A 19,527-nucleotide genomic window follows, 5' to 3' on the forward strand; every position below is an offset into this window, starting at 1 on the left:
GGCAGATGGTAAGTCGAGGGGCAGGAGCTCTCCGTGGGTCGTTGGCGCACACGGGATAATACGGGGCGAACGGTAGGGTCTGGGCTCTGGCGGTTCGTGGTTAACACTGGCGGCTATTGCCGCGTTCACTCGCGTGGCTGAATAAGCGATATTCGCCACCGGCACGTCTGGCTGCCTTTCCTTCGGCGCATGCGTAATAGTGAGATATAGCGCAATGTCCACAAAGCAAGCGCTGCTTCAGTTGAGTCCTGTTCTACACTCCTCGGAGTTCTCTTGTGCAAGTCCTGCTGGTCAGTCCTCTCTCATAAGTCCTCTTAAGGGCAGTCCTGTTCAAGGGCTTTGTGCCAAGGCTTTTATAGGCATGCCCCGCGAACCTTCCAGCACTTGCCAGACGCGCCTTACCACGCCCTATCACGCCATGCCCTTAGAGCCCTGGTTGGCTGGTGGCTCTTACCGTCATCGCCTCTGACGCGCTGCCTTGACGCCGCCCCACCCCGACCCCGCGCTCCTTCCTCCTAGGCCTACCTCGTGTTACTCGACTAGTTGAGCGAACAAAGGACAGCGAATGCTGCTGTCAGCCAAAGTGTAGCAAATGCTGCGGGTAGCCAAAGCGTAACAAACTGAGGGATCAGCCAAATGGGGCGCAGGATCAATTATGCCCATAGAGGTGGGATTGGAGGGTGACGCAAAAATGAAAGGACCTAAACTCATGTCTTTACACAACGCAGATATTACTCGTGGAAATGGCCTATACTTACACGTACTATGACATAACTAATACTCTAAGGTGGCATCTGTGTTGCTCGTGGACTAACTATGGGGGGCAACCCTTTAACCTTTAATGATCAATATGTGCCAATCTCAAAACCGTAGAGATATATATATATTAGCAGAAGTACCCGGCATTGCCGGGCAGGAGAGGGGACGGGAACGGGAACGGGGGGGGGGGGGGGGGGGGAGCAAGCCCCTTGGCAAAGCGAGCGATTTTTTTTGTCATAGCGTCATAGCGATTTTTTTTTCATAGCTTCATAGCGTTCATAGCGTCATATCGTTCATAGCGTCATAGCGTTTCATAGCGTCATAGCGATTTTATTTGTCATAGCGTCATATCGTTCATAGCGTCATAGCGATTTTTTTTTTCATAGCGTCATAGCGTCATATCGTTCATAGCGTCATAGCGTTCATAGCGTCATAGCGTCATCACGTGATCGCTCTGAGCGAATCAGCACCCACCTGCTCTGATTCCGTTGATTCCGTGCGCTGAAATGCGCTGAGGTAAATATGAATAAAAAATATGGATCGTCAAATATTTTGAGTTCGGCCATGTTCGTCCCAGGCTCAATGGCCATGTCTATGCCAAATATCAAGCACGTAAGCCTCTCCGTTTAGGAGTCTATCGGTAACATTACACACACACACACACACACACACACACACACACACACACACACACACACACACACACACACACACACACACACACACAGTGTTTTATATATATATATATATATATATATATATATATAGATATATATATATAGATATAGATAGATAGATATATATATATATATATCTATATATATATATATATATATATATATATATATATATACATACATACATATGTGTGTATTTGAAATGTTTAAGTCTGCATTGCCTTCCATTCTAAAATGTACATTGCTACCTTTAATGTCCACAGGATGCAGCATTCGACTTGTCTCGTAGCAGTTACTAGTGATTCAGAAAACACAAGGCAATAATTTAATGCAGAAACGTTCCACAAAACACATTAAACACCTTTAGTTTTAGTCACTCTCAAACATAGAATAGTCACGTACGAAGTTAGTGGAAAACTCCACCAATAGCATACCCGTGGTGATAATCATGTCAGTATGGGCAGCAAGAAGTACAGTAGTCAAATCCCTGTGAGGTGCATGACCATAAAGTTGCAGGATGATTTGGTATCACCAACAGGTGGAATAAATATGGTCACAAGTCGTATGTCTTTGCTGAAACTCTTCTCTTGCACTGAAATGCTGAGGTCCGTTGCGTACAGCCATATCTGTGCATGCGTTTCTGGTTAGCTGGCAGGCTAAAGTTACCAGTTATCTTGCCCTTTCCTATTCCCTCACACCTTGTGACTTCTGCCATCTTTGACGGGAATTATGAGGACAGACTTTGGTATTTATAACACCGACAACATTAACTGATCTCTCACAAACAAGCTCTGCCTAATCACCTCCGTCACCAAAGGTGGATGGGAGGTTATGTTTTCACCTCTGCCTGGTTGTTTGTTTGTCTGCTTGTTTGTCTGTCTGTGAACAGCATATCTCAAAATGTTGTGGTCAGATTCTGACAATTTGTTGGAAAGGTTGGGTGTGTGACAAGAACAAAATTGTTATATTTTGGTGAAGATCTGAATCCGGATCTGGATACTTTTATTACCTCCGCCACCGAAGGTGGATGGAGGTTATGTTTTCATCCCTGTCTGTCTTTGTTTGTCTGTCTGTCTGTGAACAAGATATCTCAAATAGTTGTTGACGGATGCGGACGAAATTTGGCAAAGAGGTGGTGTATGTGGCACGGACGAAATGATTATATTTTGGCGAAGATCTGGATTCTGATCCGCCTCGTCGAATTTCTTAAGTGATTCTTCATCATTGGGAGATAGGGCCAAAAACTATATATAGCAGAATATCTCAAAAATTTGTGGATGGATTTGGACGAAACTTGGTGGACCGGTTGGGTGTGTGACAATGACGAATCGATTCGATTTTGGTGAAGATCTGAATACGGATTCGGATACGAGAATTATTTAATTTTCAAGTGATTCTTCACCATTGAGATATCGGGTGAAAAGCGATATATGACATGATATTTAAAAAAGTTGTGACCGAGTTATGAATAGACTTGGTGGACGAGTTGGTTAGGTGACAAGAACAAGCCGATTAGATTTTGGTTCAGGTCCGAATCCAGATCTGGCCTCATCCAGATCTGGCCTTTCAGTGGGATACAAAACGTAAACTGTTCAGCCTGGTGGAGGTATGTGCCCTACTGAGTGCTGTTCTTTTTTCTTTCTTTTAAGTGATTCTTCATTATTGAGAGATGTGGTCAAAAAGGATTATATAGCAATATATATTTAAAAGTTGTGTATGTATTAGAATGAAACTTGGTGGACCGGTTGGGTGTGTAACAAGGATGAATCGATTCGATTTTGGTGAAGATCTGAATGTGGGTTTGGATATGATAATTATTTAATTTTCTAAGTGATTCTTAACCATTGAGAGATGGGGCCAAAAACGATATAGAGCATATCATCTCAAAAAGTTGGGGACACGTTGTGACAAAGCAATGCAGATGAGTTGGTTAAGTGACAAGAACAAGCCATTTAGATTTTAGTTCAGGTCTGAATCCAGATCCGGCCTATCAGTGGGATACAAAATGTTAAACCGTTCAGCCTGGCAGAGGTATGTTCCATCGAGTGCCGTTCTATTTCCCAAGTCGACCTTTCAGAGCTGTTTCCACTTTTGTTGGATCAACTGTTGCCTTCAAAAGGTACCTGAGGAACAAATGTTGGCAATTCTTCAGTTGTAAAAAATAAAAAGTTTTGTATCCTCCCCGCTCGCCTACTCCAACTCATCGAAAATCCCCTTTCTTCGCCATATTCGTTTTCTATTCTCAATTCTACCCAATCCTACTCCCACTGTCCCTTTTTATTTGATATGTTGAAGACTCCAATTGAACTTTAACTTGTTTCCAAATCTTACACAAAAAGAACATTTGTACCAGGGAACTATTATCAGCTTTTACAACTTGCAATGAATGTGGCAAGTTGGATACCATTGAGGAAGTGTCTTACCAGTTGTGGGTATTTGATTAGTCTGTGAGGAAAAACAACATAAAAATAAAATCTATTTTGCCAATATAATCTAACAATGACACTGAGCTCAAGAAGTGCAGGTTGATCGTATGAATAGTTCTCTTTTTGCACTTCCCAATTCCAGTACAGTTTGTGCAGCATTCAGATCAGGCCAAACAGAATTTGAAATTTATCTTTAAGATTAAAGTTGTGTGTGGTGCTGCCTTTTTATCAGTAACATTTTGACCCCCTTCGTCCCCAAGCTTCTTTGTAGCATTTCAGTCAACCATGAAAGCGGACTACATTGTTAGGCCAGACTGTGCATGCCTGACAGATTAGTCCCTCTGATGGGTATTAATGAGCCAGCTGGGTATTTTTCATGACAATCCCGACGGTGATGTAATTCTGAAACAAGCACAGTTCTTGAATCTGGGATCTGAAGCCTTAAAAACCAATACCTTCTGTTGGGTTTGGACCTGCAACCTCCAGAACGCCAGTCCTGAAGCATAGAATTAGGCCACCATGTCTATGTGGCTTGCTTATTATTGCAAAGGAAATTGTGTGGAACCTCTTGCCCTTTACTACATTTTTTTTTCTGCCTGTAAAGCTGTTTGCTATGTAAATCCTTCACATCTGCTGCCACTGCTCGAGCAACCAATCCGTGCATCCCATGTCGTGCAGCAAGATCAATCTTTCACATTGTGCTAGCTCAATAAGAGACATAACAATGATATTGAGCAGGCTACAATGCTTGCATGCTTCTTTGACAGCAATATACTGGAAAGTATTATTTAATAGTTGGTTTTCCAAAGAAATGTTAACTTGAGTGGGCATTTCAACCAAATTTGTTTTCTTCTTTTGCTCATACCTTTCCCTCACTGCCCTTCACTCCCTCCAATTTTCAGGAAGGAAACTTCTTGGTTGCCATTTTTTGGTTTTCCCATCAGACCACTTTCTTCATGTTTCTCTGATCCCATATTCAAATCCCATATCCTGGATTGATTTGTTCATTGTTGCCTAACCCCTTATAAATGATGAAAAGCCACACCATCATTCATCTCTTAATTAATACAACTGTATTATATGTTCTGTATGTGTAAAGAGGTCATCACTGAGATGGCTATTGCCAATATGTTTGCCTCACCCGTTCCTGAAGGGATGAGAAACTCTTTTGTAATAGTTTTGTATTTGTGTATGAGTCTGCATGCAGTGTGTGAATCCACATAATCTATATACCCCCAGTGAGTCTGCATTGTTAAATGCTCAGTTCTGTTTGTTTTGCGATCGACAGTGCTGTATCTGACAGGTAGGCAACAATAGTCAATTGAATGTTGAACCTCATTGATTGCTGTCAAGTAAAATTGCTTTTCCCATATTTTTCGTGATTGCATTGCGATGACAAGAAACGGTGATACTTTCTTCTCACCTTTCATTCGTTTTTCTCTTCTTTGCATCAAAATGCTCATACCAGGAAGTGCTCTGCTTGACTATATTTTTATACCTCAGGTTTTCCTTGTGCGCAAGATTAAAGGACCAGATGCTGGACAGCTTTATGCCATGAAGGTGCTAAAGAAAGCAACTCTAAAAGGTAACAACCAGCTGTGTTGCGTGGTAAGGCCCCAGGTCTGAATGCACTGCCACTGATAGTGAGAGTTGGCCAACACAGTCTGTTGTATTGTGATCCAACCTCCCTCTTGCTTTCTTGTTCTCACGACACACCCGTGGAGCATTTACTGCATGATGTGCATTAAAAAAACAAAACCTGTTCACCAAACTCCCTACGGAAACAGCAGGAAGGGTCAGTTAGTATCCTCTTTGGGGTATATAGAATACAGTAGATCTTGGCCCAGGCCACAATAACCTCATGTTTCTTCCATTTCAATTTAGTGTTGCAGAGCAGTAGTGACTGTTTAAAAAGATAATCATATGTGTTTGTGGTTTATAATATTTGTTACTTCCGGCAGTGATGCCCCACAAAACGCCACAAGAAGCTATTTATACAGGTTAAAACAGTGTTTGCCAGAGGAAAAGCCCATTGGGGTGAGGGGATGTTATTGGTATTAATATTGTTTTGTAATAACATTGATGTGTGTGTGTTTGTGTTTGTGTAAAAAAGAAAAGAAAAAAAAAGCGATTTCAAATTGGGTCCATCTTTTTGAAACACCCTGTATATGTATATATATATATATATATATATATATATATATATATATATATATAATATATATAATATATATATATATATTGTGTTTCGAATTTGGGTAGTGATATATGTAGATCTGAGTAGGTACCATGCTTCGTGTGTCACGGTAAGGAACACTACCTGTAATAAGTCCATGTGTAGGCGTTTTGTCAGTTAAGGTGTATAACTGTGAATCTTCCAGGAGATTTGAGTGATAGGTAGTGTTGGGGTTAATGGGTAGAGCCCTTGTATGTCTCACCTGGTAATCAAACCTTTGTCCCTTATGGCACTACAGACCACATAGACACTTGGTTGGGATCCCTTAGTACAACAGTAATGACGCCCTTCCCCCCTGACATGACTTAGGAAGAAATCAGGCCAGAACACTGCCACACGGCCGCCGCCATTTGCACCTCCGAGAGGCCTACCCGCCTCGCATAGCATGTGCTGTGACCAAGGAATAGGGGACGGGAGTGAGTGGCGCAGTGGGCGTGCCCCTGGACGCGTCGGTGGAGGCTCTGATTGGCAGGACAGTGCGCCAATGCTGACATCACCGGACAGGGATATTGGCTGGGGCGGGACGCCATTACGAGGGCAGTGGAGAGTTCGTGTGCACAGGCTGTTGAGCAGTAGGACCGAGAGAGTAGTTCGAGTCACGAGTTGGTGTTGAGTTGAGATGAGTTCACTCCTGGCCCCTGACAGTTCAGTAGAGAGTGACATTCCTGAGTCGAGAGCAGTTGGATTCGTGGTCGAGAGTTGGTTTTGCAGTGCGCAGTTGGCAGTGAGCAGTTGAGAAGCGAGTTGGAAGGACGAGACGTGCAGTCACACCTGCGTTCTCTCCGTTCCTGTCTTTTCGTGCTTCGTGTGGGGATCGACCTTGTGTGAAGCCGCTGGCCTGCGTTGGGTGCTTTGGAGCTTGGTGCACGGACCTTGTGGGCGGCGAGAGGATCGGAGCTTGGAGCGAGGCCTCGTGGGTACATCAAGGCCGAACGGAGCCGTGTGTTGGACGGCGGCCAAAGCCAACGACGAGACCAGATAAGACCGAGCTCCGCGTACACTGTACATGACGAGACATTTTATTTTGGTATTCATATCTCCCCTGTTTGTATTTGATATCTGTGTTTGTGGGATCCCAATTTAGTACCTTATTTTATTACCGGCACGTGCTTTCACTGTCTTTGCTTTTCCTGAATAAACCCTTATATTATTTTTGTACATATATCTGAACGCAGTTTACCGGGTGGTTGATTTCAATAGATAAGGCTGCGGGGACTCTCGCCGCTTCCCTCCATTCCGCGCGCTTAGGGGCTTTAGGTTTTGGAAACCGCCATTGAGTTTCCACCTCGGAGTTAAAGCCTTCGTAATCGGCAATCCACAACTCTGGTGTTAATCGGAGTTGCACGACATTTGGTGTCAGGAGTGGGATTTCTAACCCGTCGAACAAAAAAAAATTTTGTCCGCGGCGAGACATCGACACGGTCGGGCGTACATCGTGCCCGACGTTCGAACGCAAATTTTTTTTATAGTCGAGGCGGAGAAATTTGAATAGTCAATTGGGCATACGGAGCGCGATATCGCGTCTTCGACAAATTTAAATTTTGTGCTTTTAGAAGTAAAATAATACGCACGCGGGGAACGATCTTCCGAAAAGCGGATGTCAGAGATCGACGAAATGGAGGTACCCAGCGAGGCCTCCGTCAGTGTAGGGAGTGAGCCGGAAATAGGGGGATTTGAATTAGAGGTGAGTCTTGGAACCTCCCCCGTCTTGAGTACCAACTTACTCCCCTCCCCTTCCGGGGAGTCGGGAGCAGTAGGAGCGGCCCCGATAAACGACCAGATGTGGGATCGATTATATTTAGGGAAATGCGGGGAATAAATGACAAAATTGAAGGAATGGAAAATAACATGAAAAATGAAATGGGAGAAATGAAAAATGAATTAAAGGGAGCCATGAACGCACAGGGTGAGCGGTTGGAGGGATTAAAGGGAGAATTGAAAGAGCAAATTGAAGGAATGGGAAATAAAATTGATTGGTTGAAGGGGGAATTGAATGCCCAGAGTGATAAAATTGAAGGATTAAAGGAAGAAATGGAGGGGCAAATGGTTAGATTAAAGAAAGGATTGAAAGAACAAATTGAAGGGATGGACAGCAAAATTGAGGGATTGCAGGGAAAAATGAAAGGGATGAATGAACAAATGACGAAAAGGAATGAAAAATTGGAAGGAAAATTTGGGGAAATGGCACAGCAGCTGGGGGAACGAATTGATGGCATAGAAGGGAGGGTGCAAAACCAAATTACGGGCAGACTGGGGGAATTGGAGGGTAAAGTAGGAACTAGAATGGGGGAGATGGAAAAAGCCATAGGGGTGGTATGTGAATTGATACGGACAGAATTAGTGTCAAAAATAGAGGAGGGCATGACCCAGGCTGTCCGAATGGAGGATGCGTTGGAGGGTCGGATTGGTGCCACAAATACCCTAATTGATAAAGCAAATGGAGACCTGGAAGGCTATCGGGGCCGGGTGCATGCCAGAATGCAACAACGGAGTGAGGAATGGGGACTGCTCAAACAACAGGGGGGCAAATTGGCCGAGGAGGTAAAAGGGTTGGAAGCCCGCATAAGAGCAGGAGCAGGGGTTAATTGAGAAAGGCCTGTAGGGGCTGCAAATGGATAATGAAAGGGTGAGTGATTTGGTGCAGGAGCGACTGGAGACCTGGGACAATACCATCAAGGCGGAGGTTGTTTGGGTCCCATAAAGCCGAAGGGAAGAGGTGAGTCGGTCTGTTAAACATCTTCAGGATCAGATTTAGGTGACCCAGGAGACCCTCACCACGACCCACATTTGGACACCAGAGGCTCCGAAACTGAATACCCAGTTGGGGGGATGTTTTGGCCCCGGACTGGATTTGGACAGAGAGGAATCGGGGAATAGAGTCTCTGGAAAAACAATCCCACTCGTACATTTTGATGGATCAGGGAGCCTTGAGGCTTTCCTGACACAATTTGAGTGCGTGTCTCAGCTCAATGGTTGGGGAGAGCGGGAGCGCATGGGGCATCTGGGGGCGACACTGCGGGGGTCACCCGCAGACGTGTTAAACGTTGTCCCAGAGGGAATATTGACCAGCAAGGCCATCTGTGAGGCATTGAATCACAGGTACGTGACAGGTGCAAAGTGCGACCTGGTCCGGGCACAGCTGCTGCATCGCAGGCAAAAGCCTAATGAGACGTTGCAGGAGCTGGCCCAGGATATATATACCAATCGGTGAGGATAGCATACAGAGACCTACCAGCACAGGCGTGGGACAAGCTGGCGATAGAAAAATGTATTGGTGCTCCTCCTGATCCCGAGGTCCAGACGTTGGTGGAGTTACAGGACCCACCCGCCACCCACGGTGCACCGGGTGGCGGAATGCGCGGCGAGACTGACCTTTCTGAGGAGGCTGAACCGTGCATCGGAGAGGGCACCTGTGACGGTACGGCAGGCCGAGGTGCGGGATCAGGAGAAGCCAGAGGATGACATAGGACGAATGTTAAGGGGGATCAGCCGCCAGCTGACAGGTTTGACCGGGGGCAAATTTTGCAGGGAGTGAGTCACGGCAGTTTGGTCCAGGTTTGCCATCAGGACAGCCTGATTTTTTATCGGGCTGGGCCGGGAGAAAGGGGTTCTCCGCCTGGGTACTGGAGGGGTCTGTTCTTGGGGACTTGTTTTAGATGTGGGAGAAGAGGGTACAGTCAGAGGAATTGTCGGCAACCACCTGGGCCACCACCTCCTAACAGGCTTCGCAGCCCAGAAAGGAGGGGGCCCCCAGTAGGTCCACAGGCGCCAGAAAGAGGACCATCACCTCGGACTGGGCCAAAAGCAATAGAGTGTGCGGGAAACTTGAACGAGCCGAGCATATGGGGCCATGCTCGGCTGGCAAGTGTGTGGAGAAGCGCCCTCCTTTGGTGAAAGTAGTGAATTGCGGAAAAATTGGCATGGGTAATCTAAGGGTTAGATGCAAAATTGAGGGAGAATTTTGTGAGGCTGTGGTGAACTTGGTACATGGCTTTATTTTATAAGTTACAGAACAAATTTGAGCTTCGGGGCGTTTCTCCAATTTTTCACAGAGTTGATGCTTTTTGGACTTATAAAATATCACATACTATACATCGGTTGGTTTTCCAGACTTTTCCCCCTTACCCTTTGACATATTGAACTGATAGTTGGTAGGGCACATGTATTGCTAAGTACTTCTCCCTCTTGTTACTTTTGTGATTGGAAGTGGCCTTAGAAAAACGTCACGATTAGCTATCTTAACACGGCTATACACCTTAACACGGATTTAGTCCAAGGTGGAAAATTGTCATTACAGCCTCCATATGACCCTTTGTCCTCCTGTTAAGTTTGGTTGAAATTGGATAAGTAACGACTGAATGTATCGCTGTTAAAAAGACAGGCAGGCAGACAGCCAGACACCAATTTGCGTATTTTAGTTTTAAAATATCATCAGCAGCCTGTTTTCAGCCAGCTGCAGGCTGTAATCCTCCACCAACCTCTAATGTTTGGGTTGTAATTTGTTTAGGGTGCTGGTAATAACTTGCCTGCACTCCATGGAAATCACCCTGGGTACTGGCATACGACTTCTCCATCTTGACATCCTTCTGATGGACGGCACACACAGATACATCCCCCTTATAGTTGGTTCGAGATTTGAATCCATGCAAGACAGCTGAGAGGCGAGTGTGCGTACTTTTGGGCTATCCAACAGCTGCAATTCTTTCATACAAAAAATATATTTACCATTTGTTGGAATTTGAGGTTTGACATTAGATTTTCAGAGAGCAATAGAATGTGGGGGAGGAGGGGGGGACCGAATAAATGTTTTGTTTCCCACATGACAAAGGCTTTGTCCACTGCTGACATGACAAAGTTCCCACTCTGGTCCAACGTGTTGAATATAGTCTCAGTTGAAGAGCATCCTATAGTGAAAAAAGTTAGAGTTGAAGCTTGTCCTCTGTTGGGGGAAAAAAAAAAAAAAAACCCAATAGTTTGTCCCTTTCCTTTCTCACATTAAATGTGTCTCATCCATTCCCAACATTTCAATTTCTTTATTAAACAGTTCCTTGTTTATTTATTTACCTACCTAACTACCTACCTACCTACCCTGTTTATTTTGGCCAAAATACACAGGCCAAATGTATTGGAAGTTTTGTTGCTTTTGGTTAATTGACCTTTTCTGCTTCTCTGTGTCGTAGAGCTTGTGATTACAAGGGCACATAAACCAGCACGGGCATAGATATACACTTGCAATATTCTGTCTGATTTACACTATTTGTACATGTGAACAAAAAAAACTGTGAAATGTGCAAGCTCAATCTATTTTTTTTTTGCAGTTTTTTTTTCGTGTGCTCCACCGGTTAAACCATCACCTAAAGGTGAAAAATTCCACCACCCGAAGGTGGTTTAACCGGTGGACGAAATAGAGATGATAAAATTATTCCCATGTTGAGGTACTAAATGGAAATTATTGAAGGTTCAGAAATTTTCCGTTTTCCTGTCACCTCACTATAAATATTCCTTTGCTTGCACCTTGTGCTTTAAGCATTCGCACACCTCTAGTCTCTGTGGGTTAGATTATGTCTTCCTGGATGAAATCTTTAGTTTGCTTATTTTTCCCCTGCCCAATTTAACCCATTTTTGGCGATGTCTCTCACCTTGGTTATTTTAATAAGTGATACCACTTGAAGAATGGATGCCTATGTGTGTTTTATTGTTGATAAAACTAGGTGGAACCTGTAAACGAAATAGGGGAATAGGGGACTAAAAGGGGAATTTTATAGGTGTGTGTCGTTGGTTGTTACCTCCAAATGCGGGTTTCATAAGGTGGAATGGAGTCCTCCCTGGTCTCGGAGATATCCATCTGCATGGGTATTTGTGCGTACTTGCATGCGTGTGTGTGTCGTTGGTTATCTCCATAATTTGGGTTTTAGAAGGTGGAACAGAGTCCTCCCAGGACCCAAAGTATCACCCCCGCTTTGGTGAAGGATTGTGGTTCATGGGTTAAGTTGTGAAGTTGTGGTGTTCTCAGGGTTTTGTTCCAAGGGCTCTTTTCAAAATAGTCACCGAACCCCATACAACCCCCAACTGTGGTTTGTTTGTGGTAATGTTCCCAGGGATGGTTTTTAAGATCTCTGTGAGGTTACTCTATCATTCCCGTTGCTCCAATTTATCACTGGTATGATATCGGCGCTCTTCAGCTTCGAGGATCTTTTCACTTCATTTTTGATGTATTTGACTTTTTTCTTAATTTCTGCATTATTTCGGCCAAAATTGCTGGGACTGATATCTCAATCAGCAAAACTGTCTGTTCCTTTTTTAGTTCATGAATACTATGTCTGGTCACAGTGCTTTGTTTTCTATGTTCATGCTGAATGGTATCATCAGGTCATACGTGAGCATTATGTCGTTGTTTTTAACGATTGCTTTTGGTTCATGTTTCCACGAGTTTTGTGGAACTGGGATATTGAAATTTCTGCAGATGTGCCAGTGGATTACTCAACGTACCTTGTTGTGCCTTGAGGTGTACAGCTGTTCTGACATGAGTTTTTTAACATCCTGATTAGAAGTGAGTTGTGCTTTCTGTTTCTACCTTGCAGAACCTACACTTGTCCAATTGACTCAGTCCCGCCATCTCCTTAAATCCGTTCATATTTAGTGTCCTTGGTCTTGGGCACGAATAGTGATTTGTTATCTGTCCCAGTTAAACTGACCTTCTTAGCCATTCCAGTGATCTTTCTTTGTCTATCCCAAATCTGTTAAACTCTTTTTTTTTTCCCCCCTGCTCTTTTGTCTTTCTCCCAGTTGTCACTATATATCTGCTGGTATTTAATGTTGTATTTTTATTTTTTCTGCCAATTTGCTGTTTTGGTTTGGTATGTGACATCTTCAAATCACACCTGTTTTTTTGAAGTTTTTTTGCTCGGTGGGTGTTAGGGATACATTCTCTGGTTTGTTGTCTTCATGTTTGCTTACAAATTGGAGTCGGTAGTCTGTTGCACTTTTACGTATTCGACCAATCCTACAGTTGTCATTCTGTACACTCGCTTGAGCTCCATCAGGCCGCTATCTCCTCGTCTCGGCAGGTACATTCTCTGGATGCATTGACGTTTTGTAAAACAATTTGTGGATGGTGAGGAGTTTCCTTGTTTTGATATCCAATTTCTTGATTTCTGATTGTGGCCAGTTTATTATTCCTCAGCTGTATTGGAATACTGGTACTGCAGGTTGGTTCATGGCTTTCATTTTGTTCCTTGGAGAAAGGTATGTACAGTGGAACCTTGACTTACGAGTGCCCCAACTTACGAGTTTTTCGAGATACGAGCCGTCACTCCGGCGGTTTATTGCTTTGAGATGCGAGCCGAGATCCGAGTTACGAGCTTTCGCCACCCGGTCACGTGGTTATCTTGCCGTTCAAGTACAGTATCTTTGTCGTATAGCGCTGCATTTTAGTTTTCGCATTTCGGTTATTTTGAGTTTTGCCGCCAGGTGGGTTCTGGTCACGTGGTTATCTGGCCGTGCACGTACAGTATCTCTATCGTATAGCGCTGCATTTTAGTTTTCGCATTTCGGTTATTTTGAGTTTTGCCGCCAGGTGGGTTCTGGTCACGTGGTTATCTGGCCGTGCACGTACAGTATCTCTATCGTATAGCGCTGCATTTTAGTTTACGCATTTCGGTTATTTTGGAAAATTTCTTAGTTTTAACCATGGGGCCTAAGAAAGTGAGTGGCAAGTGCAGTGCTGAGAAGAAGAAGAGGATGATGAGCTTGGCTATGAAACACGCAATCGTCGAAAAACATGAGCGAGGTGTCGAGGAGGACGTATATAACGGCAGAGGAGAAGTGCATGCCAGGCCACAACTTGTGGATATAAAACACGCAATCGTCGTGTTTTATATAAAACTTGTGCTTGGATATAAAACACGCAATCGTCGAAAAACATGAGCGAGGTGTCGAGGAGGACGTATATAACGGCAGAGGAGAAGTGCATGCCAGGCCACAACTTGTGGATATAAAACACGCAATCGTCGTGTTTTATATAAAACTTGTGCTTGGATATAAAACACGCAATCGTCGAAAAACATGAGCGAGGTGCCGAGGAGGACGTATATAACGCCAGAGGAGAAGAGCATGCCAGGCCACAACTTGTTCAGAGTGCCGGCGATAGCTCGCCTTCTCTTTGTGGAAAACACGGTGAGATCCTTAACATCCAACAACTAATGGGACGCAAACGGGGCGCCCAGTTTAGCGGTACACACATTGATGAATCACCCTGCCTGTGATTCACCCATGACAGGTTATAGCTGGGTCGGGATTCAAACCCAGGCTGGACAGTTTAGACTTTAGAGTCAAGTGTGCGTACCTCCAGTCCAGGCCATCCTGCCAACTTGTATGCTGCATACAGGTGAAATATAAAGCGCGAGATATTTTTATATATACTGTATATTTAAAAAAAAATTGGTGTGGTTTTTGGCGGGCTGGAACGGATTAATAGCATTTCAATGCATTTCAATGGGGAAATTTGATTTGAGATACGAGCAATTTGAGTTACGAGCTCGGTCACGGAACGAATTAAACTCGTAAGTCAAGGTTCCACTGTATTTAGGCTCAGCCTTGTTCTACGTCGGTATTCTTTGGTAATTGTTTTGCGCATTTGTTCGTGACATATTTGGTGGCCCTCTTCTACTCTGAGGTATTTGTTTGATGCTTGGTTGTCTAGTTCTGGTATTGTTGTATTTGTGTCAATTTTTATGTTCGTTTTTGTTGGTCTCCCTTGTATGAATGTGCACTTGACACACTTATGTAGGCCAAATTCTATTTGAATGTCTTCGGAGTACTGTTTCACAAATTTTAGTTCTGCAAGTTTTTTGTCGTTTGGTGCAGACTTTTAAATCATCCATGTAAAGTAGATGTGTCACATTTTTTGTCTCTTTGGACATTCTCTTATTTGATGTCAGGGTGTATCCATGTCCTCACTCATTAATGAGGTTGCTCTGAGTCCAGGGCCAGGTAAAACAGGAGAGATGAAATACTGTGCCAAGTTATGCGCTCTACCAAGAGACTTAAAACAGGAGATGTGATTCAATTAATCATAAAAAATACAAAAATGTAATGTATAAAACATTTAAAAATGAAGGTATGAAATAAATTGCATGATCTAAATATTTTTTATATTTGAGTTGGTGTGCTAATTTAACCCATTAAAATGAATTTGGGGAGCAGCTGCAGCTCTCAAATTGAGAAGCAGAACTTGCACATTATACATTTATATGAAGGTTTTGCTTCAGATCTTCTTGGGAAACAGGTGCTTCCTCCCTGTTGTACAAAGGGGTGGGACGGTGTGTGTATTGCAGTGCTGTTTGCTGTTTTTGTTTGCCTTCATCTGCCTTGTGCTATTACAATGCAAACAAAGTTCTTGATGTTTGAAAAATTCCTCATTTTTTAGTATTTGAAAAGTAGGCTTTTGTGTTTTTCTGCATGGTATAAATGGGACCTAATTTATAACAGAACTGGGATGTTTATTTATTTACTTTTATTATTGTCACAGAAGAACGACAGTGTTTCGGGAGGCTGAGAAATGTACACACGGGCAAGTTTGGGCAGTCATAATGGTGGATGAGAATACAGACTTGACTTGGTCAACAATCGGAGGAATTTTGTTTGCAATCTTGAGGGCATAAAACTTGATTCAACATTTATTTTAATATACAGTACATGTATTTTTTTGTGTCTCCGCTGGCGAAATCGCTGGAGGCATTACGTTTTCGGGTTCGTCCGGCTGTCCATCCGTCCGTCCGTCCATCCATGATAGCTTTTCGTTACTGTGATAACCTGAGAACGGCTGTGGGGATTTAAGTCAAATTTGGTGCAGGTATGTATCAATATGAACTGGTTACATTTTGGGGTCATGTGGTCATGTGAGGTAAAAAAAAAATCCTGTCACTGTGATAATTTGTGATCCATTGATGCGATTTTGACCAAAATTGGGACGAGTATGTATTGTGATGCATCGCTGAACTGATTAGATTTTGGCATCGAAAGGTCAGAGTCTGTAATAGGTTTTTGTTACCCCGATAACTGAAGGATGGCTGAAGGGAACTAAGTCAAACTTGGTAGAAGTATGTAACATGATGCAAAGATGAACTTATTAGATTATGGGGTCAAGAGATCAAAGGTCGGAGGTCCCGTTATGTAAAAATTATGGCACCGATCTAACCTGTGAATCAGTGATGGGATTTTGACCAAATTTGGTAAAAACATATATTCTGAAAAGATGAACTGATTCTATTTCTGCATCAAAGGTCAGAGGTCATATCAGTTAATGAAACGGAAAACCAAATACTGCATTGGAGTCATCAGAAGGAACCAGAAGAAGTAAAGAGCAAAGAGGTGATACTTGTATAAAAATAAATATTGTATACCATTTAAAAATGTGATACTTTGGAACAGCTGAAGGGATGTAAATCAAACTTGGCACAAGTATGTATAATGATGTAATATTGTGGGCAGAGGCATATCGGTCTACGTCGCGATGGCGAAGAGTGCCTTTCTAGTTTTTCATGATCTGAGGTTCGTAGTGGAGCTGCCCCCACATACACATGGGCAGAGATGAATACACTCAATGCAAGACTGTTCAACAAGACAGTCACTGAGCTTGGGGAGGTACTCTGGGTACCAGTGACATCCTGACAATGGCACTGCCTTTCTTACCACATTCAGCTGGGCATCTCCTAAGAAGGAATTTCCTCCTCCCCATGCATGCCAACCTATGGGGATTATCCGTGTGCTTAACATTTTAAATTCTGCACATCGAGCAAGGAAGCAGCATGTCCCATTTCTACATCCACCACCAAATCTCCCAATGTTTCCCCTAGATGTTTAGGCTCTCAAACCGTTGTATTTGCTGCCTTTTCCACTCTATTCATTTATTTATTTATTTAACCATTTTAAATCACATTCTTAATCCTTACTCTGTTAATACACGCCACCAGTGCCATGTCACTTCAATGGTAAACACATTTGTGTATTCGTTCATGAATGATCGTTCAAAATTCATGGAAGTTCTGTAACAGCATTTTGCGGGGGGGGGGGGGGGGGGGGTGGGGGGGAGGGTGCACGACATGCTTTCCACCCCCATAGGAAGCTATGTATTCGACATTTGCTTGAGGAACCATTTCCTCAACAAGAGATCTTGAGACTTGGTTATAATATGACCTGCTCAGCATTCCTCCCCATTTATATGCATTTCCCATTACTTAGTTTGTTGCATTTGAGCACATAACTCATGATGCTGGGATCTCAGGTTCAAAAGCCTGATAATGCATCGAGCTTTATCAAAAGCCTGATAAACCGAGCAGGTTTGTGCACGCTACTAACATGCTTTTGATGGATGTAAATATACTCTGTCTCTGCATGCATTGCATACACAAATTCATCCATGGTTAATATAAACAACCGTGTGAAGTGATTACATCTATCGAGCTGATGTAGGAGATGGCCAGAGTCATAAGGATTCGGCTGTTTCACAAGGATAACTTGTGATTTGTCATTTGGGGTTAACCTTCAATCAACAAATGTGAAAATTATTCACATTTCCTCTGCTCGCCCTGAACAAACAACACGCCCAAGTGTCTAAACGATCTGGGCTTGTCTGCACAGCTGGTCAGACAGACTATGTCTGTAGAGTTGCTTTCCTGTAAGAGAATGTATATAGACAGATGGTTTAATGGTTTTTCTAAGTCTTGTGTTCACCATGCCTGAACAGCAGCGGAATATCAGGTTAAAGATGGATCCTTCTCTGCTTGGAATTGATCCTGAGATTAAAATTCCTGACGAGCTTCCTGCCATTTGTATGTCGGCATATATTCGGCTTTTGCTCTGCCAGCAGTTCCAGGTGTGTTGGGAGAGGGTTCAGAGGGCAGGTTACATGGATGATAGATAATGCAAATTATTTTATGCACAAACGTACGTGGAAAGATTAGAGAAGAGATTTCTGTTATGTGTCGTATTGCCAGTAACCCTTTATTAGGGTAAGACGTAGTGGACATGAATGTCACGAGTTATGTGCAGACAAGGCCAGGTTGTTTGGAGACTTGAGCGTGCTGTCGGTTCAGAGCGAGTGGAGGAACAGTGAATAATTTTGGTGCATGGTGATTGAACGACACTGGGTGAGTTTTCGACCAGCATTGGTTCACCAGTTATAAAACAAATGATGAGTCGCTGTGTGATGTTTTGTGCACTAAAAAAAAACTATTTTTGATGATTTTTTTGTCACTTTGTGATGTTTTGGCGAATTTGGCAGTCACATTGCTGTGCCATTACGACTTTGAAATTTCATGACCATGTACAACTGCTAGATAGTTGTAATTACTTTTTACCTTCACCAAAGGAGAGGGTATTGCATTTGGGTCCGTTTGTTTGTATATCTGTCTGTCCGATTGTCCGCACAGAGCGCGAGTGTGCTTTGCACTGCAACCTTTGATCTGATTGACACGAAACTTTCACCATAGGAGCACCTCGTCCTGTAGAATTTTATACTGATAATAATTATGACTATAATTAATTTATAATTTTAATAATATATTTACCCCCACCACCAAAGATTTTGGTTATGTTTTCACCCCTGTCTGTCTTTATTTGTTTGTCTGTCTGTCTGTGAACAAGATATCTCAAAAAGTTGTGGATGGATTCGGACGAAATTTGGCTTCGAAGTTCGGTATTTTGGCGTAGAAGTTGGGTATGTGACACGGTCGAAATGATTTGATTTTGGTGAAGATCCGGATCCGGCTAGTATAATTTTTTAAGTGATTCTTCACCATTGGGAGATCGGGACAAAAACGATACATAGCACAATATCGCAAAAGGTTATGGACGGATTTGGACTAAACTTGGTGGATCGATTGGGTGTTTGACAATGACGAAGCAATTTGATTTTTGTGAAGATCTGAATATGGATTCGGATACGAGAGTTATTTAATATGTAAGTGATTCTTCACCATTGAGGGATTGGGTGAAAAGTGATATATGACATGATATTTAAAAAAGTTATGGATGACTTATGACTAAACTAGGTAGGTGAGTTTGTTAGGTGATGAGAACAAGCTGATTCGATTTTCGTTCAGGTCCGAATCCAGATCCGGCCTATCATTGGGATACAAAACAAGCTGTTCAGCCTGGCGGAGGTATGCATTCTACGGAGACATTCTAGTTTTGTATCTTACTATAATTCACCAAATGTCCATCTGTCTGTTCAAAGGTACCGTAAAAACTGCTGAACCGATCGCAAAGATATTTTGGGTGGGTAATCCTGGGACCCCTGGGAGTAAAATAGGCTATTTAGTTTTCCCAATTTCAGCTTTGGTCTCCAGCATTCTCAGGTTTGGACTCATGCATAACATTCGCGTTCGCATAACGTTCATTGTGATGATGTATGTGTTCACGGTAGTGT

At 43.1% G+C, this 19,527-nt stretch overlaps 1 protein-coding gene across 4 annotated transcripts in view; it reads left to right on the forward strand.

The window, feature by feature from the left end:
- Positions 1-19,527, forward strand: part of LOC137423584 (ribosomal protein S6 kinase alpha-3) — a 350,089-nt gene that overhangs the window by 206,939 nt on the left and 123,623 nt on the right. For 3 of the 4 annotated variants that reach the window (XM_078774051.1, XM_068110884.2, XM_068110887.2), the window contains one exon: positions 5,366-5,447. The exons of the other annotated variant lie outside the window; for it this stretch is intronic. In XM_078774051.1, the coding sequence (XP_078630177.1) occupies positions 5,366-5,447 (82 nt within the window). The remainder of the gene's footprint in view (positions 1-5,365; positions 5,448-19,527) is intronic. 4 annotated transcript variants of the gene reach the window in all.

The sequence above is a fragment of the Myxine glutinosa genome, chromosome 3 (assembly GCF_964187855.1).
Source record: "Myxine glutinosa chromosome 3, kmMyxGlut1.1, whole genome shotgun sequence".
Taxonomy (NCBI): Eukaryota; Metazoa; Chordata; class Myxini; order Myxiniformes; family Myxinidae; genus Myxine; species Myxine glutinosa.